The sequence below is a fragment of the Caloenas nicobarica genome, chromosome 1 (genome assembly GCF_036013445.1).
Source record: "Caloenas nicobarica isolate bCalNic1 chromosome 1, bCalNic1.hap1, whole genome shotgun sequence".
NCBI classification, from domain to species: domain Eukaryota; kingdom Metazoa; phylum Chordata; class Aves; order Columbiformes; family Columbidae; genus Caloenas; species Caloenas nicobarica.
The window spans coordinates 116960126-116988072 of record NC_088245.1 but is presented as its reverse complement, the minus strand read 5'-3'; the positions used below and the strand labels follow the sequence as shown (position 1 = coordinate 116988072).

The following is a 27947-nucleotide window of genomic DNA, read 5'->3' as shown; positions in this document are numbered from 1 at the left end:
CTCCACTGACCCTTCAGCAGCCCGATGGCTGTTTCACAGCCAGCACATGACTCTAACTTGCCCTGAGACACGCACGGCAGAAGCAAGATTTCATCCAGAGACGGGCAAGGCTCATTCCCCAGTGCTCCCACACCGCAGCCTCCCAGTTCTACTGGGATGCCCCAAAACTAACTGCCCGCCCTCAGTCAATCGCAAGGGAAGTGTGTTTCTGGAGGATCCCCAGCTGGCTACACACCAGTGCAGGGAGGGAGGAAATACAAAGGGAGGTGCAAGGAAACCATGTAAGGTAGAAAAAGGTCAGAGCAAATCCATCCAGAGAGTTTTTGCAAAAAGAAGAGGGAAATGAACTTCAGCAACAAAATGATAATGCTGACTTTGCGTGTTAGAAGTTACCAGGTGAGTATCAAAACCAAGAGAAATGCTTTGGGCCATATTTTCAGCTAATGCAAAAACCACAGTAGCCCAAATTGTACAAGGTTTCAGGGAACTGGGTGATCAATAAATCATTACATATTTCAGAGTTTCCATATAAGTTAAATGGGCTTTTTTTTGTCCTGTGGCATTAACAAATTCTCAGAGAAATGTGAGAACAGAGCACATTCACAGGAGTCACTTTATGTTCATGCTGTCTTAATCGAAAGCTTTCTTCTCCCAGTATACAGCAACCCCCAACCAGTAATGATCTATTGGGATATATCCCAAATTTGTCTTGGATTCTTATTTGTGCTAACGTGTCAATGTCCAGAGAATTCACACACATGTCTACTCAGATGAGTTACATCAACTGAGCAGAGCTATCATAAACTCGGTGTTACCTGCTCCCAGAGATGTCTTGTTTAAATTGTTTTTTGTTTAATGTTAGTACTACAAATTCCCAGTAATTTGTATTTTCATTTACACATCTCCAAAGCCAGTGCCAAGAGCAAACATCAGGAGGAAACTGGAGGTTTCCAGTCGCTCTGCATTACACCCACTTCGAATTCATTTTAGGTGCTGGCCCTTGCTCTGGTAGAGCAAAGTAACCAGGTAATTCGCACGTTAGGGATGCACACGGGTAGGAGCAGCTCTCCAGGAGCCTGTACTGGCTTTTGATCACCAGGAATGTGAAAGGACACTTGTCCCTGGAGCTGCCACTGGGTCCCGAGGAGAGGCAAGTGTAGTTACAGGCAGGCATGAGGATGGAGTGACCCGAGGAACGTTCCCATGCAGCCAGCTCTCCTCCAGTGACTACGGCACAATCGAGTCCATCCTCATGTGCTGTAGTTGATTCAAAGGCAACAGCGAACCTGGCTGCCTTCCCGAGGTGAGGACACCCCAGCTTTATTTCTGTCTTCATCACAGCACGTCTCTTCTATCAATGACTTCATTACATCATATTTTAATAAATTCAACACAAGAGTCCTCCACTAGCCCATTCTTCAGTTAAGTCCACATTTTATTTATGGTTTGCTGTTGGTACTTCAATCAGATTTATATATACATAATCTAAAACCTACATCAAAATCATGTTGACTGCTCTGAAGAGCGAGAGAAGTGACACGATTGAAGTTTTTCCCCACAGCTATATGGTAAGTCTACATTCCCACAGCAGTTTTTTTGGTTCAGGTTGCAGAAGTGCTCAGAAAGCCAATGCCAAGTCTCTCTCAGACCCAAGAGCGGGAGGGTTACACAGTTCTGTTTCAGCATTTCAGTCTTACACACAACCACGGTCGCAAGCAGTAACATTTCTTTCTAGATAAACACCTGGGTTGGTCTGCAGAACGCCGGCTTTTCACATTCTGACACCCCTCCCTTTCTAACCACATCAACATCACTAGAAAAAGATACACCTCCCTGCAGCTCCCCTATTTGAGCAATATTCATTGTGAAAGGATTTTATGCTGCTTCCCTTGGGTAAGGAGGGAGCACGAGAGACCGAGTAGAAGTGTTTACGAGTCCACGTGGTGCCACCTGAAAAAAAGTGCAGGATCCTTCATTTTGATGCCAACATACATACCTACTCCTGGAGTCACATTTCAAATGATTTCACACACCCCTGGGGGATGCCTGACCAGGTATTTCTGCACCCGTACCAGCCTGACCCAGCAGAAACTGTCATGCTGCTCAAAGCCGCTTCCCGGCGTGTCAGCCCGCAGCGGCTCGGCAGTGGATGTCAAGAGGTAGAAAAGCACGAACAGAAGCAGCTCGCGAAGTCTCTCGCTCAGCCCACTCCCCGTCTTTATTTGCTCAGAGGATTCAACACGGCAGACAGAGGAGAAAAATAATGGAAAACGCTTCATGCGCTACTTCATCAACATCTTGCTGGAAATCAATCCGTGGGTGCTTGGGGAAGCCTGTGGTTCAGGCGAGGTCACACCGGGAGGGCTCACAGTTCTGTGGCCACCAGTGCTGTGTGCCCAGGCAAAGCACCCTCAGCTCGTCCCGTCCCCAGGGATGTCACAAGGCATCACCGCTCCCTTCAGTGAAATATTTCCATTTCTGCTCTTCCACCTGCTCCTAATCACGCAGCAGCAGTACATAGAATTTATGAGTATCATCAAATCTCCAAGACCTAGTCTTCACGTTTCTAAGCTTTTGAATTTGCTTCCAGACAACTTTGGGTTGGACTGGATGATCTCCAGAGGTCCCTTCCAACGCCAACCATTCTGTGACTTTCTAAGGACTCTAAAGCACCTACCAGATATTTAAATACAAACAAACATATTAAGAAATACCCAGGTTTTTGATCAGCCTTCTTTTCAAAAGCAGATTCCAGTGAGACCTACCATTTTTATTCGCCAGTAGAAACTAACTGCTCGAGATAGAAAATGAAGCAAAAGATAAAACCCCAATAAGCTACAAGCTACTTGAATTCCACAGTGCCATCAGCAGCATGCGGCTTTCATATCCCACCTAAGTTCTGAGGAGATTTAAGAGATGACAAAGCCCACCTGGGCAAGCCTGTGGCTGCTGCTACGGCAGACTGAACGGCTGTGGTTGGGAGCACCGGGCAGCCTGGCAAACGTGGTGCTTTTGCAGCAGCTCACAGCACGACAGCACGTGTGGACAGAAAAGGAGGTGAAACCAAAAGAAAACCATCACGGCGAGTGAAGGGATTCGATTCCAAGAAAATACAAAAATATTAAATCGGAAATTATCCTGGCGATCCAGAGTGAGAAACTTGGTAAGGAAGAATGGTGAGAAATGAGGAACAGAAATTTAGAAGTGATGGACAAGATCTGAGCAGCATTTCAATAAATAAAGCTACAAAAAAAGGCGAATACCTTTAAAAGCTGCATCCACACAGGTATCATTACAGAAAAGCAACAAAACTGCTCGCTTAATGGCTCAGGTGAAACCATGCTTGGAAAGCATTCCTCCTGTCCTGGTCATTGTATGAAAACAGGAACACCACATCACGAAAATGCACATTAGGGAAATGGTTTATATGGGAAAAACAAACATTTAAAGTTTTGCTCTGGCAAGGACTGAAGGGGACGTAACTGCAAATGCATCAGGAAGCCACAAGCTGCAGCTGACACTGCTTAGGGCAATATAAACCAAGTTGCTGGAATAGCAGTTGGAAATTAAGACTAAACATTATCAGACACTTAAAATAGTGTACAGACAGAGAGGGAACAATCTTGTTTTCCTGCACTAGATGTTTTGCTATGGTTAGATTTTTGGATGAATTAGTAGAACCTGTTTAATTCCCGCCCCCCCATTTTCATTATTCATGGTTAGCTCATTGTTAAAAACAAGACGTTTGTTCATTATTTTGACCACTAAAGAATGACCTTGTAGTTTCAAAATTGTGCTGATGTAGTTAAGGCTATATCAAATTCCTCTATGGAAACAGCCTGCGGGTCGGTTTTATTATCAAAAAGTGGCTTTAAGCTAAAGCTAAAAAATAGAGTTAGGTATTTAAAATCTGATGAAAAGTTAGCCCTTACTCAGGAGAGTGGTTTTCTCCTTCAGCAACTGGTTCTCCTGTGCTTGTCTTGATTTCGTTGTCTGCAAAAAAGTGTAAATAAAGCAAGTAAGAGCCGTCTTCTGTGCCACTCGCTGACTCATCTGTGCTGAATCCTGCAACACATCAGCAACTCTTTTGGTGCTGAAATCAACAGGACTCATAGGAATGGTGTTGAAACCCACGGATCCACCACAGCTTGCATTAGAAAATCAGATTACAGGATGAGGATCTTGGAATTTAAGTGCTGGAATCTATGCCAACACACTTCTGTCAGCAGCCTGCCCTAACAGACGCTACAGGGGCAGGACTGAACACTCGCTTTTGTAAAAAAGGACAAAAGAATTATTACTTGACATTGTGAAAGTTAGTCCAAGAGAAATTTTTATACTTTAGAAATAAAAGGACATCTATAGTACGAATCTTAAGAATTTACATAGTGTAAAAAGTGACAGTGCTCAGAATGGGTTAAAGCCCTTCTAGTGCAGTAGAGCTGTCTGGTCTGTATCGGGGACAAGTCTCAGCGTAAATGTGCGTATTAACGGGACCACCCCAAAGCGCCACAGCAGGAAGGTGTAATGGACACCCTGGAACAGCGCGGAGGGCACAGATCGGGCGTGTTGCTTGCGCTGCTGCTGCACAGAGATCTGCGCTAGTGTAGAGCAACTGTAGCTGCAAGCCAGAAAGAAAACGCCCTGAGCTTTACAGAGCTGTTTGCCATCATCCTCCTCATGAGACCACTTGCAAGAGGAACAGAAACCGCACAGAAGGCCCTAGCTGGGCTTCCTGCACCTTGTTGTTTATTCTAGTACCGCTGCGCAGCACATGGTATTTACAAGACGGTTCCTACTTCTCCTCTAGAAAGCCTCTATTGTACTACTCTACGAGGCAGGTTTAGACTTAATTCCCAAGACTTCATGGCTGTGAGAAAAGTATCACAAACACGATGGGAGAGCACAGGAGGTAAGAAGATGGGGAACCAAAATCACCGTTGTTCTGATAACACTCTCCTGGAGCAGAGCCACAAACAGGGAACTCCCACACCTGGCTTAACAAATGTGAGGTTGACATCAGCTTCTCACCCTCCCAAAAATTAAGGTGTGTGTCTTTCACCACAGGGGTGAGTTTGCTTTGATGTGGATTTGCAAGCATGGATGAACGAGGCTTAACTGAGACATTTAAACAAATAATCAGTCACTCTGCAAATTTCCCAACATGCCATTTCTTCCTCTGATTTATATAGTCTTTACCTTTCATTTGAAGTTAAATTCATTGCATTGAAAGCCTCACTGCAATGCCTAGTAATCAAAATACATGCCAACAAAAACATTGAGCCATTTTGCCTTCACATAATTTATCAGCCTATTCATTTCTGGCAAGAGACTTGGAGGTAGACAAAATTTATTGAAACAAAACATGAAGCAAATTGCTACGGCAGCCAATTTTTTGCCCATTTAGCTTTGGCAGAATGGCTGATCTCATTCTCCGCTGGAACTGAAGAAATACACAGGAAGTTTTGGAACCTTAAGTGCTTTTTCATGATACACATGCTAGAACACACAAGCTAGGCACAACCAAGTGGCTGAGAAGGCGTAATAGCAGTTACCCTAACACAATTTTCTCACATTGTCTAAAAGAAAGTTAATACAAAAAAAAAAAAGAAATTTAATCATGGAATTTAATTTCTTTCTAGCTCAATTTCAGCAAGATACACTAGCTTTAAAAACCAGAGAACTTAAATTTTCAGAGCTGGCAGTCAGCAGGGAAAATAAACTGAAAAATTCCAAGTCAAGCGGAGTCCTCTTCTGCTTGTGCATCACCACAAAATCAGGTTCTGCACGGCAAATTCAGCTTTGGCTGAACCCTGTTCAACCTCACTGTTCTCAGTGGGATAACGCACATGTAGGTGACCCACTTTGTGACCAGAACAGAACATTTCCTGATACACAAACAGTAACTAAACTCCTTTCATATGTGGCTGTACTGATCTTTTAACACCAAGGGTACCAAGTGTTAAAAGCTTATTTTAGTCACCAACCAACCATAGTCCAAATATACAAGAGGGAGAAATTCTGCAAGTTACCAATTTCCCTGTAGGTCAAACTACACATTAACCACCACATAACATCAACCTATGAACATCCAGTTTCTGTATATTTGATGTTACATGGTCAGGAACGCGAGCAATTGCTTTCCTATTTATTGGCTCATTCTATGGAAGACCAGAGATTCCCTAGAAACTGTCCTAAACAGAAAACAGGACTGAAATTAGTGATGGGGGAATTAAATCTTCAGGCACTTTGAGGATGACTATTTTAAAGTGTGCCATCAACAATGAGGTACTGTGTATCGCCTGGAAATGACTGACCACTGCCAGAATGCTGTGACAGTAACATGCATATTAAGCATTTTGCTTGTACAATATTTGTTAAGTACAATTCGAAATTGTTTTGCCCAGAGTGAAGAAAACATTGCACCTTTTCCTGTACTATCTGTTTAAAGGCAGCAGCTGCAAACAATACGAGCTATCCTTCTTCAAAGTCACAAAATGCACAATATTCTCAATTTGCCACCCGAAAAACAACTGCCACGGCAGTTGGTCCCAGTTCAGGGACAGGGGTGTGTATGACTCAAGAGTCAGAGCCTGAAAGTGTCACAGGTTTGACACATCTCTACAATCATTGCACTATTAAAAGCAAAGACATTTGGCAAGGCTGAACTAGCACACTATATATTTTACCGATTTAGTAAAAAATACGTAATAATCCCCTCTGAAAAAGCTTGTGTAACAATTACTGGTTCAAATAAATATGAACTACTTCAATTTGAGTACTCAGGGTAGAATTTTTGAGTTAAAACCTCCAACAAGCATTCCCAAACGTAAATGGGAAAACTTTACCCAGCTTAGTACTAAGTCCAGGTAAAACGGTATTACTAAAAAAACCCATGAAAAATCTGAATTAACTTGAGCACTAGGGAAAACATGGAAGCATAAAAGTGATCTTATCCAAAAGTCTTCCGTGTCTCTTCCTTGTTATACTAAATGCATTAAGAATGCACTTGTGACTGAATGTTCCTTCGTTCATTTCAAAACTACAGACTTTTAATTTGATAAGCAGCTTTGTTTCTATCAACTCATTTGTAAAAAACACCATCAAGCTTGTGCTCATTAAATATATATATGTATATATAAAAACATACAAAAAGTACAAGATAAATCACATTAAGAAACTTTTACAGTGTAATTGTCCTGATTATTTTATTCTCAAGGGCCAATTTTCTTTTTTTGTGCACAGAATGTCAATGTGACTGTTGTTCCAGAATTCAGCATAGTGCCACTACACAGAATTCACCTTTCTGTGCAGTCCATTAAAAAAAAAACAAAACAAACCAAAAAACACCACACACCACAGGACAAAACATTCTTCTTAAATCAAATTCTATTTGTGAATTCAGCAAAATAATTTCTATAAAATAAAACAGCAAAATATTTAAATAGTATAGGGTGGGCTGTATCTGTTTTGCAGGGGTATTTGGTTTTTAGACAGGTTCCAAAAAATTACACACATTCAAGTTACCAATTTTTACTTTAAATACAGTATTTACTGATGCGTTTCTTGAAGTCTTTAAACAAATGTTTATTCTGGAATAGAGATACCTCAGAATTGTATTTGACTAACCAGTAGTTTCTTTTATCATTAAACCCTGCTTCTAACGTTAAGATTTCCTGTATAATGGATAAAGAGCTAAGACAATTCTCGCTTCCAAGTAGAACTGTGAACGAGCAGAAAACCAGCAAGTTAACTTGGTGCAGTGGCACTCACGAGTACTGTGTGATTTTGTTGACTTCCACTTCACTGGGATGCAGTAGAAGGAAAGTGTTAGAAGTTTATCTAATAAGCTCTACCAAAGAAACAAAACAAGCACACCAAATACAGTCTATTATGCTCCAGGCATCCTGGCATAGCAAATTTTTGCATATTTGTTTTAAATCTTTTAAATTCCTATTACTGAAAACTAAGTGTTCTTTATCCCACCCAGAGACAGAACTGTCAAACATCAGATATGAGGAACATATGTGAAACTGAAAACCACTTGTTTGTCACATTTTCCCCTCCCCATTTTATAGTCTAGGTGTAAGAAGAAAAAGTTCTGAGCAATCCAGTTGTCACATTGGGACAACCGCTGTCACTTTTTTGTTTTTCCCCCTCATTGGCTACACTAACTTGGTGTGAAGCCATGCTAAATGTTACAGCATAACTATAGCTTCAAAGTGATTAACCTAATACCAGAATGAAAAAGGCAATGAAAAAAGATCTAGAAACAATGTTACATCACCAATTTTCCACATCAACCAAATAATTAAAAGGTTACCAGCCATTACGTTGCTCATAGTAAAATCGACTTCAGTGGCAAAGAATTAACATGAAACTATTTTTGTGGTTGACATGGATAGGCTTTTTTCGTAAAGGAGTTGATCCGACTGCCAAGAGGCAGGCAACACTGGTTGCAGAGCGCAGCAGATATATCAAGAAATTATTTTTTTGTTTTTGTAGATCTGTGAGTCTCATCAAGACAAAAAAAATGTATCTTGCTCAAGAATTAACAGTCAAACATTAATATACTATATACACCTTTGCCATTTACACATTAGCATCAGGCCATTTATTACAAAACACTATACACTTTCCACTGCAGGCGGGTTATATATTGACAGCAATTTTCTGCAGATAAGACAGTGAATAGACTCTCCACTCCATGTTGATTAGGAATAGTTTTTTCTAGTTTTAAATATTAGCCAGACACAGAGAAAAGTTGGACTGTAAGGCCTGGGTGCACAGTCTTGATGGAGCAAGTTAATTGATTATGTGCATTTCACTAATCTTTTGTCTGAGGCGGGGAAACTTCTTCACTGCCTTCATAATTTTCTTGTGCTCGTTGGCCAGTTCGCTGAGGGTTGTTCATATGATGTGCTGCTGGGCCTGTATATGGCTGTCCATGCACGTGGTTATTCTGTAATAAAGCATAAACATTTTAAAGGGACATTAAACTTAGGGACCGTTTCCTAACCCCTTGACATTCAGACTACTGAAAAGTATTCTCAAGCACACTGAACTGGTGTAGTAATATCCACATGAACACACATCACAGTGTCTTCATTCCTCTGCATCACATCATTCACTTACCTTTTAATTTACACAGACGGTAAACACACTCTCAACTTGTAAAGATAAAAGGATTAGTTAAAATAGTCATCTCAGCTTTTGGGTAACAAACATTTACATGCAAAGCAAAAGTAGCAAGAAAGAAAAAAAGGGAGACGAAAAGAGGCTGCCTGTGTGCTGCAGACATTGAACTGTGCACATATTTTACCAACAGATTCAATCAGCTTCAATTTTTTTCCTATGACAATGGAAAAAGCATCCCTGTATTTATGCGGCATATTTCAGTTTTTAAGAGGGAAAACTTCAATGTTACAGAACTGAATGAAATCTAGACCAGTGGTTTTCTCCAGATGCTCTCAGTTTAAAAAGTCATACACACATCTGGCAAATGAAAACATCCCACCATCTATCTATTGTTTTGCAGAGTTGAACCAACTGTGAAGAAACCAGGAGTATGAGGATTGTGTGTGTTAGTGAGAAACGCCGTCTCTTGCAAGAAAGTGAACACATCACACAGGTCATGGTGAGGTTACAGTACGCGTCTGAACTCAGGAGCCCAGAAAGGAGTGGGAAAATCTGTATGACTTACCAACTGCTCTGCTGAGAACATCAAATAAGGAAAGCAAAATGGAGGAAAAATGGGTTTTGGGCAGGAAAGGAAATTAAATTAGCGGATTTGGAATATATAAAATGAATTGGAACAAAAATGGCAACTAAGTGGGGATCTACTAATTTAGTTAATTCAGTAAAAAACCCGGTTATGATTTCTTTCAGATCTGGCTTTCCACTGAGAGATATTAACAAAGCAGCCTTTTAACAAAAACAGATTTAGATTTTATACGTACTGAAGAATTAAAGATCAGGGTTCATAGTACAATTAACACGTAACAAAGCCATATGCATTTTTCTGAAAGCCTTCCAATTACCTAAACTGAAACTCAGGCCTTGAGGCTTGATTTTGTATTTAAAAACAAGAAAGCAACTCACAAAATACTATCGATGTCAACAAATATGACAGCATCAAATTCAGTATGCACTAGACCGTGATGACATCTGTCGCCCTGCTCTTTCTATGAACAATTAATCTCTGATCTGGTAACATTAAAATTTTCACCTGAAACCTCTGACGGTGAAAGTGTTCTTGGCAAAATGGACGTGAATCTTTATTCTTACAAGTGTGATATTTGACAATAACATGCTTCTGGCTAAGTACCTGTAATTTAAGTTACCACAAATGCTGAAAAAAGTTAACCTGGAACTCTGAACAAATGCTTCAGCTCTGAGCTTTTACCTGTTGATACTGGGAACCAGGTGAATGGGGATACAGAGGGGCATCTTCAGGTGGAGAAGACTCATGTTCATCTGGGGCATCAGGATCATCTGGTTCCTAAAGTTTGCAAAGACATTTAATTTACTTAGGTAAAGATACTATGATTATTCTCTCCAGAACCAATCCTACATGCAAATGACTGTTTCAGACATGCTTGGAGAAAAATTCCACCCCACCATGTTACCCAAAGCTTGTACTGTGCTACATAAAAATTCCCGCTATCAATGTATTATTGGGAAAAGAGATCCATTCACAATCTATTTTACATGGTCAATTTCAATTCTATACTGTCAATTCTTTAAGTGACAGATGTCTATGGAAGCAGTAATAAATATGGAAAAATGCACAGGAGTATGTAACAAGCCAACAAAAATAGAAATCCTTATTTATAAAATGTGTTACCTCTATAACAACTGGAGGCTGTTGCTAAGGTTAATTATTTATAGAAGCGCTTCTCTCAATTTTATTACCAGAAGTCAAATTAATTCTTTACCTCCTCTGGGCAGAGTTCACAAGCTTTTGCCAAAGTCATTCTAGCACTGTGAGATCTCTCTAGGAAGTAGCCATTTGATGTTTCATTGCTTTGTATTGGTGGAGACCAATTATTATAGGTGTACTGGGGGTTGCCAGTGTACGGTCTACGCTCCAGCTCATCTCCAAGCCATTCTACTGCCCAGGTCCATTTTCTCTTCAAATCTCCATTGCTCTGCATATGGAAAATTAACAATTCAGAATTATTTTCTCTTTTCTTCAAAACAGAAATATTTTTCCCTGCCTATACATCAGCTACCAGAGAACAGACCTCGAACACATAAGCTGCTGTTTAAAAAGACTCTCTGAAATATCCTTTTTTGCACAGAGAAAACTTCAAATCTGATATGAAGTCTGTGGATTTGCAGCTGCATCACAGAATCACGACTGCAAGTTTAATCAAATTGCTCTCAATCTCATCTACTGACCATCTGATACAGGAAGGTTCAAATAAGGTGTACTTAGAAGTTTCAATTTAATCAAGATGATGAAAACTGAATAATGGTGGTTTTAAATTTTTTTTTAATATACAGAACTGGAAAAAAGGCAGCAAGAAACAGAATGAAAAGCATCACCTGAAGGATCTGGTAGGCTACAGGACAGTTGCTGAAGAGAGCTACCATGCACTTTATACACTGGTAAGCTCTTTTCTGATAATGATTCTTGGAGCGCTGAATGGTGTCAAATAGTCCATCCCTGTCATCCGGGATTCCCTTAAGTGCATTGTGAATCCTAAAAACAAAACAAACCCAGAAAACGTCAAGTGTTAGAGCTTTAGTGTTTGAATTAAGGCTTCACTTTCAATGTAAATATAAAAGAGATAGCTTGTATTCTACCTTCTGGTTTTAGTAAGAGGTTTTTTTAAATCAGAAAACTAACTTGACACACCACACACGTAACTTACAATTTCAGCACACTTGATAATATTTAAACTCTCTGAATAAGATATATAAAACATGTAAGTATGATTAATTCTAATTACAGCAATCAACTTTAACTGGTAATTTTTCTTATTTTTAAAATCAACTGCATTTACAAAATAGACCTGTTAACCCAATAGGTCCTTACAGAACTGGAACAGTTAAATCCACAACAGAACGGTCACTTACGTTACAGTTATGCTTCTCAAAGCTACCCTCTTTTAGATGCAGTTCCTCTGAAGAGGGACAAATGGTTCACATTTGTGCATGGGGGTAAGGGGCTTGGGCATTCCCTGGAACTAAGCCCACCTTCCATGACTTCTGCTCTTGAACAAGGGGTGGAAGAATTAATTGCCACTCTGAAACTGTGCAAGAACTGAGAACTGCCATACTTTTGACTTTGCAAAAAAAGTCAGAAGGACATGGAACTGACACTGACATCTGGAAGAGCTACTGCACTCATTGCAGGAAAATCAATTTTCCTCTTTCCTCAGAGCCCTAGCAACAGTCAGTGAATGGACTCGAGGCAGCTGCCAACCTAGGCTCCATCTATGAAATGACAATGAGCTTTACTTCAGCTGATTTATCTTAATGGTACTATTATCCCAAACTCGGCACTTGGTTGTCAAATCAAGAGAAATTTATAAGAGTGAGTTTGATGCCAAAGAACAGCAGCAGCACTGAAGGATGCACACTGTCCAAGATCAGATGCTGCTTGTTTTCTATGAGTCAGAAGATATTACCATTTACTATGGACAGTTACACTATATTTGTTTGGTTTTGTTTTGTTTGGCTAGTTTTTTTTGAAAGAGAAGACAAAGATCATTAGAAGTCTATGATTATCACAGCAAAACCAAGAACAGAGACCAAGCTACTCCCAGAAGTGGCAGCAAGAAATCAGAGGATAACTGCAGCTGGCCACTTAACAGCCCTCTGCTGAAGCCTAACACCACTCCAATGAACATGACTATTCCTGAGACTGCAACCTTGAATACGCAGTGATGTACATCACCCAGTATAATGAAAGCCATACCGCAACAGTCAACCTCCTTCATAACCCTTTACTTCAAACATAGCCCTACCCCAAACCACCACTTCCATGATTTCCCACCTGCGTTTCCACCCTGAAATATATTATTTTACTTCACATCTACTAAAGTATGTGGACTTAAAGACATCTTATGGAAGTATTTATTTATTGGGAAGAAAACAGAAACAAACTGCGTTATATATGCATTACATATACATGTATATGCAAAACCAAAAAGCCAATGTATAAAGGGTATTCTCATCCCTCACCTAAGCTGTAATTCCTATAAAGAAAATGAAGAAATCCCTCCAACTCAGCTTTCATGTTTTGGAGTGTGGTAAGCCAGACCGCCACCTTCTCTTAGAGCATCTTCTAAAGTAAGGCAAAGCAGCTGAGAACATCCTAAGAGCACAATCTACTTCTACAGGTTAAGTACATGAGTTCACTCCAACAACCTTATTGCAGGCAGTAAGTGAGCTCTTAACTCGAAGTATTTTAAATGGCACGTGAGACATGGTTGCAAATTATTTAGTAAATCCATTACTATCTATATTCACTTATTATGAATCTGTGACAGTTTGAAATAGGTAGCATGTTGATGACATTCGTTTAGAGTTACCCCACCTACTACTTCTATATAAAACTTCCGAAAAATTGACTGTTCTCTCAAATAGTCATTATTTGCAATAATTACTTTTTAAAAAATCTCAACTTTCAAAAGCCTTATTCTGTAGACATACAAAAATAAGGTTTGAAATTGGATGAATATTTAATATATTGAACCTAAAATTCTCTTGAAATGTGATCACATAGACAACATTTATGTATGAAATATGCTTTTCTCCCAAGTTCACACTTCATGCATCTCTTGGTATCACTACTACGACTGACATTAGACTCTCTTGAATAAGATGGTTCCAAGAATCAGTATGAGCATCTTACAGTAAATACAAATGAGTTTAGCCTAAATGGCACATTCTCTTGTACGTGAAAAATCTTTGGTTTATAGGACTAAGTAGCAAATTTCTCAATAGTAAGGAAGGTCAAGGGGAAAAAAAAAAGTAGATTTATCTCAAAACTTGAGATAAAAGTGGAAAAAAAATGCTTTATTCCTGTATTTTCATGTGGTATACAGGGTGTTTCAAAAAGACGGACACAACTTCAAAGCACAGTGATTTCAAATTGGTCTCATCTTTTTGAAACACCCTGTATATATTCACAATAAACATCTTGAAAGGATTAGCAACAGAACTGCTGGGAAAACAAGCCATACAAAACGTAATAATCTCAACTTATAAAAAGACAGGTAAATACTAACCTGTGAGTTTGCCAAGAGTCCTCAATTAACAGGATTTGCAGAAGCAGATCCAAATAAGGTCGAAGCTCATATGTATATGAATATGCAACCTTAAAAAGTGAAAACGCAGAACGTAAGAAAGCATTCTTTGAAGCATGTAGATTATATGGTGCAATAGAAGAACACGATTAATTTGAAATGAAATTTACTGTAATTTAAAGGATATTTCAAGATACAATGCATACTTGTTTTTAAAAAATGTTGATTGTGTCAGGGGTTTTTTGGCCTTTTTTTTTAAGAAATAGAACGTTTTGTAAATGACAACATGTTTCCCCATGAGTTTCTAACACAATTGATCTAAAGCCACAAGCACAAGATGATAAGAAGCTACCTTAAAATACCTTTAGAAGAGCAAAATTACAAAAAGGTATTTTTCAGTGATATTGCTACTTTTAGACAGTATGTTCAAAAGTTATCTTAAAATGTAAAATCCATGGCTAGCAAAATAGCAGTAAAGTGATTTTTATTATGCTTCTTTCAAGTGCCAAACAAAAATACATAGAATAATGTGATGTTTACATGGAAAAAATGGGCTAACATAAAGATGAGTTAACAGAAGTAAAAAATATTTGTAGTGGAAAAGTGTGACTAACCTTACAGAAATTACAAATTAAAAACAAGACAGTCCCAAAGATTCTTTCCTGAGTCTGAAGCCAAGTATGTTCTGCGGGCTTCTAAAAAAGAACCTTATGAACATACTCAAAAACACCCAACATGGGAGATCTTAGGAAATGCTTCTAACTTTCCATGCAACGTAAGAAGCTCTTTCACAGATAATGATGAAAACGTTTTAGGAAATGCTTTTGCAGCACCTAAAGACCACCTCAGTCTACTTACTTTCCATCCTTAGCACAGCATAGCATTCCTAACTCATAAAAAGGTCGACTGCTTTCCTGAACTCATAAGAGGACTTCTCATAGTACTCCAACATGATGTATAGACCTAAGAGTGTAACTCCTGACAGAGGATGCCATCTTAAGGAAAGTTTATTTATCAAGCACCTGTTCAGTATTAAATACAACATTTCTATAAATTAATACAGAATCTTATATCATACACATTTATATTCCCATCTTTCTCCTTGCTTTTTATTTTTACCTGCCAAAGAAGTTCACTGAGGACTGTGGAAGAGAACTGAGGATTCTCCCAACAGCAGAAACGAAGCAACTTGATGGTCTCTTCAGAGTTGCTACAATCTTCAATAATTTTCTTCACATAACTAGTTCTCACAAACAAAATGTCTGCTACGTTCTGCTGAAGTGCCATTATAGGTTGAGATAAATTAGGATCACCGTAAGGGTTGGCAAGTGGGGGATTACCTAGAACAGTTATCACAGATGAAAAGGTACTGAAGTACTGTCAGTGCAGACACAACAACTCATTAAAAAACAGTAGATGGAAAAAGAACCCAACGCACCCCTAACAGCTGATTTTCTTTGAGAAATATGGTGGTATGAAACAACTAAGTTTTCTGATTGTGAAGCTTGACACTTGCTGCCTGAGACAGCTACTTGTCCCCCTCAGGTACAATTATGCAGTGACAGTCAAAGCGAAAGAGCTTGAGACATGTTCATATTGAAGGAGATAAATTACTGAGAGTTTCCTCAGTGAAATCCTCTTATCTCCTGAATTTATCTGCTTCACTGGTTGCGTAACAAAGCCCAAATCAATTGTATTTTAGGACACAAGGTCTATCTATTTCACTAGGCAATGGGAAAGGGTTCAGAGGAATACTTATGTCAGACCAGTCCTGTCTGAATCTCTAGTGTACAGAGAAGTCATATACTCTTGAAAGAATAAAAATGAATGTATCTGATTTAGTAAGCTTCATTTTGTTTAAGGAAGGACTGTTGATTTGCTCCTGATGTTTCTAAATGTAGAAGTGTTTTATTGTCTGAAGATGCCCAGAAGTCCAGGTGTGAACTTTTCTAAATGAATATGCTGAAGCAAAAAATAACTTTAGTCTGTAAATAGTAATCATAATTAGTAGTCAGAGTAATGTTCATACAAAGTATACTTTTTTTAGTACAATGTTATGAATACAGTGAATATGCAATCATTTTTCCTAGGTATATCATCTTTTCAGTGTAAGCCTCAAATAATGCACTAGAAACAAAACCAAATCAAAATTGCCAAATGGTTCTGAAGCTTATTATAGCACAGTAATGTTTTCAGTTCATTAATCTTACTATAGCACATTCTAGCCTATTGACTTTATAGCGTGACACATCAAGCTGTAATGAGTTTGCCATTAAATAGCCTCTCTACAGATTCCTAATTAGGGTTTCTAAAATATGCTTAATAGAACATGTACATATACAGGCTATAAAGTCCACATAGCCCAATATTCTGTCACCATTTCTCAAAGATAACTGCACTCTATTCAACTACTGGAGATATTAATGATTTATACTGTGGTTGACCAATTTCTAGCTGATTCTTTACCTTTTACAAATTAAAGTGCTGGCTTCTGTTTGCTGTCTTGACTGCAAACAAGCACCAAATAATTTTCAAGAGTTATCCACAACAATGCAAGATCCTGTTACCGATAAGCAGTTTTAGCTATTTCACAGCCCAAGAGTGTTTTTTCTGTATAGATTACTTTTGTACCGGTGACATGAAAGTAATTATTATTTTATTGCTTACTCAGAATCAAAAGGTCTTTCTGCAACTCTTTACAATGAGCTTAAACGATTCTAAAATTATTACTATTTTGTAATCAAACTACTACTCAGTAGTTTTCCTGTACCTTTAAGGAATAAGGCAAGACGCATAAAATACAGAACAGGTTTCTGTCTTGTGCTTTTTAGTATAGCAGATTAGTTTTGCTTACAACAGATTTCTGTCTTTAAGCAAAAAGGAGTTGCTAAACATAAAAGACAAACATTTTTCCAGCTAAGCCATTTTACGCATAATAGCTAAATATACACAAAAGACATTTACTGATATATTCAATTAATCTAAAGAAAACTTAAAATTCACTATACCATTAATAGAAGACTGCATCCGCGATGACACATTGCAACAACGGATCAGTTGTGACACAACAGTGTACAGCTTCCCCAGTTCAGCATACTGGTATTTAATTGGAGGACCTGGACCTTCATCCAGAGCCACAAGCATGAAGGTTGCAGGAACATTCAGTTTCAGAAGTTGTGTCTTCTCTGCTACACCTTTACAGGGCAGAAACAACAAGAGATACAACTTGTTTCTGGGACAACACTTTTTATTTTTAAGAAAAATAACTACTGTTTACAATGGTTCATAACTTTTCAGTTGCTGGGTTTCATTATAACCATCATTTATGCTTTCTGAGGAAAAAAACCTAATCAAATCAGTAAAGATGCACAAGAAAATTGTGTTCAGTTGAAAAATCACATTGAAACAGAGTTGTAAATGACTACAATCTAACAGTGCTCATCAGCACTTAAGTAACCAACATCTGTGTTAAGAGCAAGTCTTTTGGCCAAAGAATCAACCTTTTTATTGTGAGGCACAGGACAGAATGAACACCCCCCCGAGTATATTGTTATTTTTTCATCATGTTCTAGATACATCAATTAAAAATTTAAGACATTTCCAACTGTGCCACACTATGTAGTAAGTGTAAATAAGAGTGACGAAAACAATTTAAGATAAAAACGAGAAAACCACAAAAAATAAATCCAAACATACAGCTAGTTTCACCACAAAAACATACTACATACCATATTTAGCAGTAAATTCAACTAGATCAGGTTGCTCAGAGCCCCGTCCAGCTTGGCCTGGAATGTCTCCAGGGATGGGGCATCTGCCACCTCTCTGGGCAACCTGGGCCAGTGTTTCACCACCCTCACTGAAAAAAATTTCTTCCTCACATCTAGTATGAATCTCCCCTCTTTTAGTTTAAAACCCTTACCCCTTGTCCTATCACAACAGGGCCTGCTAAAAAGTCTGTCCCCACCTTTCTTACAGGACCCTTTTAAGTACTGAAAGGCCGCAATAAGGTCTCCCCAGAGCCTTCTCTTCTCCAAGCTGAACAACCCCAGCTCTCTCAGCCTGTCCTCACAGCAGAGCTGTTCCAGCCCTCTGATCATTTCTGTGGCCTCCTCTGGCCCCTCTCCAACAGGTCCATGTCTTTCCTGTACTGAAGCTCCAAAGCTGGACACGGGACTCCAGATGGGGTCCCACCAGAGCAGAGGGGCAGAAAGGGCTTTTGATGCAGCCCAAGATACGACTGGCTCTGTTGATGAGACCTACTAGCTCATGTGCAAAGACCCTCTTCCCCTATGAGAAAGGTAAACTCCGTCTGATGCCAGCAAACCTTGTGGCATGTAGGCCACCCCATTATCAAAAAACCCCAAATTTCGGCGGTGACACGAGCCACAGAGCCATGTATCAATAGACTGTGTCCCTCTGTTTCTTCTAATGTCACTGCCAGCAACTGGAAGGAGAGAGGAGAAAATAGCCTGTGCTCCCAATTCTCTTACCAACCATCCCAAGGCCCCGCAGTCTCTTTTGATCGCCCTTAGACTACCAGTCGTAACTTCATCACCACCCACATGGAAAACCAGTAATGGGTAGTAGCCCCAGGGCTGTACCAGGCTAGGAAATTTCCTAGTGATGCCCTTAACCCAGGCCCCAGCAATGCAGCAGATTTCCCTAAGAATAGGGCCTGCCCAGCATATCAGAAGAGAGTCACCTACAACTATAATCCCTCTTTTTTTCCTCATGGAGGTGGTTGTAATACAGAGGGTAGGCTTTTCTGATCCTGTCAATACCTGTGGTGTAGATGGACCTTCATTGGTCTCATCCACTGTCTGGCCTTCCACATCCAGAGCCTCATGCCTGTTGTACGAAGGCACCTGGGAGCGCGAGGTGGGCAAGTGGGGAGTTTCCCCTGTCAGCCCGAGCGTAGACTTGCTTCCATTCACTCCTTTCCCTTGACCTGCCTTCTTCAGTCTGGCATTGGAAGACACAGGACTCCCATGATCTTGTTTCTCCTACTGGTGGCCTTTCCTGTCTCAGGGAGGCCAGAGCATGATCCCATCAATCTATCTCCTTCTCAGACTCCCTGACGCTTCTTAACCTTTCTACTTCCTCTCTCAGCTTTATCACCAGGCTGAGGTCATCCACCATTATGTTAAGGCAGTTTTTTAGTTACATCTTTGTAAAAATGATCTCTCTCTTGCTTTGATGTGAGCAATATGTTATTTGAACTCTCAAAACGTCAGACAGTTTAATCTTTTTCACAGAACTTGGGGTGCTGCAGGAATGATGTATTGTGGCTTTTGATGAATGAACACTCTACACCCATACAGAAGCCTTCAGTGAACAGTGGTAAGACAACACAACTGTTTAATATTTCCATGTTTATCTTTTCAGGGTAAATTGTGGTAACAATCAAACCCACAAGTAAAAATTAGTTATGCTTTCCTGTCTGGCTTCTAAGTGCTTTCCTAGTCAAGAGACTTCAACTGCACTGGCTGCCTAAGAAAAGCTAGGAAAGAAGAAAAGATAACTTAGAGCAGAAGAACTGCATCTCTCTTATCTGTAATGACTTAAAGTCCACCCTGGGGATCATGATGGAACCCTGTCTGACAGGGAATGGTTCAGTAGACAAAGCGTACAAAAGCAGCATCCATTATAGGTGAAATTAAATTAACACAATTGCCCAGATTAATTTTACAGATAGGAAATTAAATTCTTTTAAAATTGTCTACCCAAAGGAAAGCACTTTCAGAACTCTGTGTGTGTGTGTGAATTCTATGTGGAAATACTGAAATAACACCACCTGGACCAATGTATTTGCTTAACACTTTAGCCATAAAGTAATCTAATAGAAACTCACATTTATCACTTGCATAACCAGCAGTGGCTGAGCTGCTCAGTATTATGGGCATTTTGTAAAATTTCCAAGGGAACTGCATCTCCTAGCTTCATACTATGTTACATAAAAGGATGAAAACATCTCATATTAGAGTAAGAGGGAGAAGGTAATAAACTACCACTATGGAAGAATATTGTATCTTGTTTGGAACTTGCCATAGAGAAAGATGCTTTCTCACTTAGGCTACCACATGTGAAAGAGAAATGGGCCCCTGACAGAAGACCCTAATAAGTGAAGAAAGAGTGTAGAACTCTGTGACAATTCACTAGATATGAACTTTGGACAACCCATGTTAACCTGAGACTGCAAAAGCAATCCTTTATTCATTTGACTTGTGTTTTATTACTCTTAATTGCTCTTCCTCAGGGCAAATATATAAAGCAGTAATGGATTAACGCATCTGAGAAACAGACAATGCAATCAATCATCAATTGATTTTCAGCATACTGGTAATGCTAAGAGAAAGCATGATTACAGCTGCTCATCTGAATTTGAATAGGACTAATGTCAGTTTAACTTCAAAAATGATTTTTGTTTGGAATAGTTACTTCAGATACTATTAATATTATTTTGTTCTATTCTTGGTATACAAGCTAGTGACTTTCTACGCAAAAAATTTAGATAATTCAGAATTTAATACAAGTTTTTTGTGTGTTTCTAAATCTATACTTATTTCTATTTCCATAATGCTGGATACAATTAAATCCTGACAAAAAACAGGAGATGCTGGAAGTGCCACGGCCAGTATTTCATGTCCATCACAACAAAACTGATAACTACTTCATCTCAATTTTATTATACCACGCATATAATGGGTAGTTCTACTAGTCTTGCACTGAAAAATGCCAAAAATAAATACTCATTTGCAATCATATTCTATCTCGAATTTAATCTTTCATCAGAAAACTGAGGACTCTAGTCTTTATGAAAAGAATCACTGTCTCAAGTCTGGGAGAACTTTACTTCAGTTTTCCTATATTGCAAAAATACTGGCTTTTCTTGCCTGTTTACCTTGGAGGAACTAAAATATCTGAGAAATCTATAGTGGAAATTCCTGATTCTCACATTCTTTTACCTCATGTGATGTCTACAGTGAAAGCATTCTGGCAAACAATATCTAAGAACATATACAAATTGAGCTATTTCCTCAGCCTCCCCAAGAGTCTTTAAAGGTAATACAGATATGGAATCAGTGTTTTGCATTTGTAGCTGTGAACTTCGAAGTTGAAATAAAGAAACTAATATTGAAAGAGCACGGTTGGAATACACACACAAAGCATGATCATCTGTATAGACATTCCCATAAAGGAGAATCATGCATCTCTTTTCTGAACTTTCATCTTCCTTAGCTTCTTCAGGCTCAAACCAGTTGACAGCCCCACATGCCTCTTGAGTCTCACGACCTCCCTGCAAATGAGCCCTGAACAAAGCATCATCTCTCTTGCCATTTTTTCACCCCCATACGTCTCAGAAGGACACAGTCTTATTGCTCCAAGATTCTCGTGTTCATTGTCCAAGGATGGCAGGAAGACTAAAGCCCCAAACTCCAAACTGGAGGAACATGATGCTCTAGAGAGCATCTATGTGACATTATAACAATCTGCCTGAGGCTGAAAAACTGTATTCTCCTGCTGTTACCTGTGTAACTGGATCATTAATAAAAACGAGCTTATTAGTGTCATCAGCAAAAGTGTGTGTAATTTGCTTACCTAGATTGGCATACATCACGAACAGATTGAAATACTGCTGCAAATGGCGCCCATGTTCAGATACTTCCCTTCTTAGAAGATTTAGTACCGCTCTCAGTAAGTGATCACTTAAACTTAGGTTATCATAAGCCTATAAAAAAAAAGGGTTGATATTAGTGGTTGAATCTATCAAACCTTTATTTAGTTCATAGTTTCTACTATGGCAGAAAACGGAATTGGTTAAAAGGTATGGGATTCATACAAGCTCCAAAATACTAACAGCTGGTTAATCTCCTGTATCTCAAAGACAAACACAGAGGGAATAAGACTCCCGTCACTAAATACCATGCAAGCCCTAGAAATTATGCGAGTACAGATGCTTTTAACTGAACTTTTTCTCCAACATCATCTAGACTTAAATACTCAGAAAACCACATGAAGTTCCACTGTGAACTTTATAGACTAAGAAAGACAACCAAATCACCTCAACAGGTGTGTCTCAAATACCTCATGAAAAAAACCACTCAAAGCATATGTAGCTTTAACTTAATACAAATTCTTTTGCTGGATACGGTACTGAAAAACATTCTGAGAAGGTAAGCGGAACAATACAAATAAAAAGCGTCTTACTGTAGACATTAAAACCATGGCAAATCAAAGGCTCAAAAAGGTTGATCTTTTAAATTTTAAAACAGTCTAAACAAAAATATTGTTGTAACGAGTATTACATTAAGACTTTTTTTTGTTTCTTTGACAATTCTAGGTGTATAAAATTAGGAAATTCACTGTCTACTCCTATGCAAAGTTACAATTTTTGACAATTTCAGTGATGAAGGACACAGGGGAAGAAAACTTAAGGAACTCCTGGATGTTTTCATGCTGTTTGTTTTGTTTATTTAATTCTAAATGAAAAATAAGGGTTCATTCCCCTACACCTTATTATAAGGCACTACTTTTATTTTGCAGATTTCACACTTACAACTCAACTAAAAATCTCACTACTCAGTCTTCACAGAGATTTACCAATGAGGGGAAACTGAACCCCCCTCAGACAGCAACTCTCACGCAAACTGGTTGAGCTACATCATGTTATGTAGTGCAAAATGGACTGTACAGCTTTCCTGTCAACACTGATGGATCTGTTCCAGAACTTACATTAAATGCTTATAATGAAGAAGTAAGAATAAGTTTCAAAAGTTTTTTTTGTTAGAAAATTAAATACCTGACTGGAAGGTCCAGGAGAGGCAAAAGGTGAAGGACATGGTCCGTCTTGCAACGAAAAATGTGCAATAAATACTATAAGTTTTGCAAATGCACCCCTCACTTCTGCACTAGGGCATTCCAAAAGATACTCAGAGAAGCGGTTTGAAACATTAAAAAGGACATTGTGTGCAAACCAAAAGCGTACATTCTTGCTGTGCCGAAGAAGGATGCATAATGCATCATACCTGAAATAGAAGATGACACAAATGAGAGATTATGACCAAATGTAGACATTAGTGAATTTTAGCAGACACTATTTTGAAGAACTTGAAGAAAATGCATGTTAAAGTTGATTCCCCAAATATTTTTGCTCACAAAATGCTTACAATCAGCTAAATTGCTGTTCCTATAGGGATACTATCTGTTACTAGCAATCACAAATTTAAAAGATACTTCAATTAAAAAACTAACATTTAAAGTGTAGCACTTCTATCACCCTTAAGAACTAGGACAGGATTACATGCCCTAACTCCCAAACTACTACTTAAAGCACGTCCTAAAGTGGCAGCCGTCATTCCCTCTGTATTGAAACCTGGGGAGAAGGTGAGCAGTGGAGAATATGCGAGGTGGATTTCATGAGCTGTGTATAAGACGGGTAACTAAATATGTAGCCTTCCAGGAATTTATATTCTCATTTAAAGAACTAAAAAAGCCCCCAACCAACCACAACAAAACCGAAAACCCACCACCCAACCCCCCCAAACAAAACCAACAAAGAAACCCCCAGAACCCCAAAGAATGAAATATCTGTTCCAAAGAGGATCTTGTGTGACTCTGTCCTCCTTCTTTAGCAATATTTAAACTCCTCTTGTTTTCTTAAAATAACAGGAGTAACTTAGCTACTCTGCAAGTTACTATTAGAGAAAAACCTCAGGTATATATTCGCCATGCCACAACTAATTATGAGTAGCTGTTAAACTATTGGTCATAATGAATACTATATTTTCTCTCTAGTTCTACCAGTAGTACACTCCTCTCCCCAACACAGAATAGCCTAGCTTAAAGACTAAAATGCTGTGGTGCTATGAATAAGATTGTACTGTTTGTTATGCTATGGTTCTGAATTGCAGACCTGTAGCAATGTACATAAAGCACTCTGCTAACAGAGTCTAAAAGACCATATACATGTTTCTAAAACAGAATACAAATATAAGTTGCAAAAATGAGTAGTTTCTTTAAAGAAAGCTCTTTTCAACCCAAACTATGAACAAACCATTCTGAATAAGAATACATAATCTATTAGTTTTGTGCTAGTGATAGATTCTACTCCTTCATTCTTTTTAAAAGACAGATAAAAGGTAGATTTAAGGTCTGAAAATGAATTTTGAAGCTATTCAGCTCAGCAGTTTAAAGACTCCATTCCTTCCCAGTACCTTCTGTTTGAATTTCCCCCCCTTTTCATGTGCACCTTGACCACGTATTTGGGGGAGAGGGGAAAATGGGACAAGACCACCACAACCTTTTATCGTCCTATGTATATAACTGGGATCTTTTAACAGACATCAAACTCGCTAAATAGTAATTGTTGTTAAAAGACAAGATACCAATCACTAGCAGGGCCACGAACTACTTTCTTTGTATGAAATCCTGTGGTGAAGAGAAATCTAGCAGCAAGCTGAATACTAATCATAGTTATTTCTTCTGCTTCAGGCAACAGATGATCTTGTCCTAAAGAAAAATCAAAATACTCACATGTAGACAAAGTAAAAGCAACCTACTTTTAATAATTTAACTGATTCCGGATCACTATTTTGTCTAAGATTGTGCTCTAATTCCAACACGAAACTCTATCAAAACAGCCTCTAGATTCTACAATGTATCATTTGAATATGTAAGCTTTATGACAAGTACCTGGAGGCTAACGTCTGATTTTTAGAAATTCAGCACCTCACCTTTGAGAACTGTCTTCAGTAGAACAGCCCACAAACTTAAGTATTTTAATATGACTTCGCACATAAGCTGAATAATGTTGTCACTGATGAACAACTAAACAACAGATATTTAACTGCACAAGTCCAGAAAGACAGAGTATTCAAAGCAAAATACACAAAATTTGCACTGGCTAGACAAATTCTTGACAACACAAATCAAAGCTCTTCTTGCAAGAAATTAATCCATAATTATTGTACTAACATACTAACCTGGAGGAGGATTTAAGTAGACACTATTACAAGTAAGCAACTTCTTTATGAACTGGAAATATTCTAGGCTGTACTGCATACGATTGTGCATGAACTGCACGTTCTGCTTCCGTACACTTCGTTCAATGGCTGATGGCATTTTAATCTGATGGGGTTTAGTGGTGATAGCGAGTTCTGAAATATATTTTATTAGTTCATTGTCTTTGTCTATTGTGTCCATACGTTCATAAAAAAGAATATAAGCGTTCCACCACCTCTTCTGGCGTCTGTAGGACATACGCTTCATCATGTGATCAAATACTTCTCCCATGTATTCTCCACCAAAACACTGATTTTTCATTTCTTCATCGTCATCCATTTTACACTCTGTCACATCTCCATCATCAAATTTATACCACCGATTTTTCTCACCATCTCCACCATTCCTCTGGATAATGTAGGAGTAGTAATGTCCACCACTGGCCTGGCCACTGTGTACAAGTACACCAACAAGCCTGTACTTTGTGCTCCCAGAGTGTTCGTTTTCAGACTGTTCATTTTGTATTATCTGATTTTCAGGATTTACATCATCTCCTTCCAATTTAGCTACACCTGCCACCGTGTAAGGCTCCATGTCCAGCTCTCGTGGAAATTCAAAATAATCATTGAACTTGATTGCACATTCCCTTTCCCAGTCATAATCAAATCGTTTCAACTGGATTGCAAGAACTGGAGGCAACTTCTTAATCAACAAACGTTTCACTGTATCAACCTAAAAAAAGGACATGAACAGTTGTCAGCTCTTAAGCTTCCATTCATATACTCTAACCAGCAACCAAATTCAGTAGTTAAAGGATAACTTTTTTCCCTGAACGTGAACTAAGACTGAAATTAGCACAGCTATAACATCACAGTTGTACACAAATTTAATATATAAGGAATCCCTACCTTTTTGTTGCACTTTTCACAATGATATGCATTTGCACCTTCCAATAAATCTCCTTTGACATACTGTTCCAAAGAATCAAGAAGGTTTTGGTGATTTCTTATATCTACATTCAGAGTTGTGAAGGATTCCTCGCATTCGTACCTACCAATGAACAGACAGATGTAAGAGAAAGGTAGAAATGTCTTCAACTTTTATGTTTTACAGGTGCTACACAGCATCTGATTGCAAATGTTTTATTCAGCATTTGATGTTAACTTCCGGCAAAAGGAGTTAAGCAGTAAAACCCCCTGAACTCCTTTTTATTGTAGCCTTTCTACAAATACATCACAGTATCTGCACATTGTATTTTTTTATCTGCACTAACTGTAGTTATGACTTGTACATCTCAAGTTCGCTGAAGAGACTGGGGAAGTTAAACATTTTAGCACATCTTGTGTTTTTAAAGCAGCTGGAGTAGCATAACAGGCTCTTGGCTAAATTAAGCTAGTACAGAAGCAGAGATAGCAGAGTGCTTTTTCCATTGCTGACCTTTACTGTCAGTAATTAGACTGATAAACACAAATATTGTATCATACCTAAAGACATAAGTTAAAAACAAAGCCTTTTTATTCTAGCTGAAAAAAACTGAACAATGGTCTCCATAAAATCACTGCATATTTACGACTGGCTCTGACTTACCGTGTATAACCTTTAAGAAACTCTTAGCAATGAGCCAGCAATACTTGAGAGACAAACAGTTAAAGACATCTTGGAAACAATTACTATTATTTTTTTTAAGATAAAGAAGTGATGAATACATTTTAAAAGTTGCATCTATTCCAACATAATCCTGCAGGGCTTTGTGTTTGTCTCATATGCAATCAAGCATACAGAGGTTTTTATAACAGTGAATAAATTAATATTTAGAAATACTTCGACCAAAACAGTAATATTCATTCATCTGTTAAATAACTCACAAATTCAGAAAGGCTGTTAATCTGTCATACCCCAATCCAATAGTTTAGTTTATCATCAGTTTTCTCCTCCGTAAACTGCAATCGGGGTATCATTTTTATTAAGTACAATTATGCAAATCCAGTAAAGTTCCAAAAAGACAGGTAATACTTCATGATAGTACATAATATCAGTAATGAATGGTAACTCACGTTGCTTCACATCTGTGTTTTCCATTTAATTACCCATTGCATATAAAATATAACCAATGCTTTCACATTATCTTGCAATATTTCAACTTATTTCTGCTTACATATTTTAACCTACGAAACCTAAGATGTTTCACTTACAAGTTCTTCTAATTCACATATGAGCTCAACTGAAGTTGAAAGATTACCACCATTAAATCAGTTTGTACCAGTATTTTTTACTGTATTTTAGTTGCTAACTGAAGGATAACACTAAATGGTCAACTTTCAAAATAGAGAGAATTTGCAATGGTAATGTGCAGAGAGATCTATATCCTTTAGGAATCACACATGATCTGAAAGATGTAGTGAAGAAGGCCAACTGTTAGTGACACAAGATCTAACACAATAATAAAAAAAGCTAACTGTTGAAAAATAACAAGTCCATCATTAGGACATCTTGAATATTAATCATATGTGATACAGAAGAAAAAGGGTAGAGAAGTAAACTTTACAATGCTTCATCCTATTCCTTCACTAGGCATTTGTCTTTGATCACCATCATCAAGATAGTGAGTGGGCTACAGTCTTTCAGTCTGACTTGCTATGTGTATTATTATTATTATTTTTTTTAATACTCTATATGGAGCTGAAT

The 27947-nt window shown here is 38.4% G+C and overlaps 1 protein-coding gene across 2 annotated transcripts in view; it reads right to left on the bottom strand.

The window, feature by feature from the left end:
- Nucleotides 1–1414: 1414 nt before the first annotated feature.
- The window catches only part of USP9X (ubiquitin specific peptidase 9 X-linked), a 112315-nt gene continuing 85782 nt past the window's right edge, over nt 1415–27947 (bottom strand). For both annotated transcript variants that reach the window (XM_065637259.1, XM_065637267.1), the window contains exons 34-45: nt 26171–26312; nt 25244–25994; nt 24647–24770; nt 23062–23287; nt 21861–21990; nt 17270–17455; nt 15381–15601; nt 14244–14332; nt 11551–11707; nt 10938–11150; nt 10406–10501; nt 1415–8962 (exon numbers count right to left, since the gene is read on the bottom strand). In XM_065637259.1, coding sequence (XP_065493331.1) covers nt 8828–8962; nt 10406–10501; nt 10938–11150; nt 11551–11707; nt 14244–14332; nt 15381–15601; nt 17270–17455; nt 21861–21990; nt 23062–23287; nt 24647–24770; nt 25244–25994; nt 26171–26312 — 2470 coding nt within the window. In that variant the 3' untranslated portion in view covers nt 1415–8827. The remainder of the gene's footprint in view (nt 8963–10405; nt 10502–10937; nt 11151–11550; nt 11708–14243; nt 14333–15380; nt 15602–17269; nt 17456–21860; nt 21991–23061; nt 23288–24646; nt 24771–25243; nt 25995–26170; nt 26313–27947) is intronic.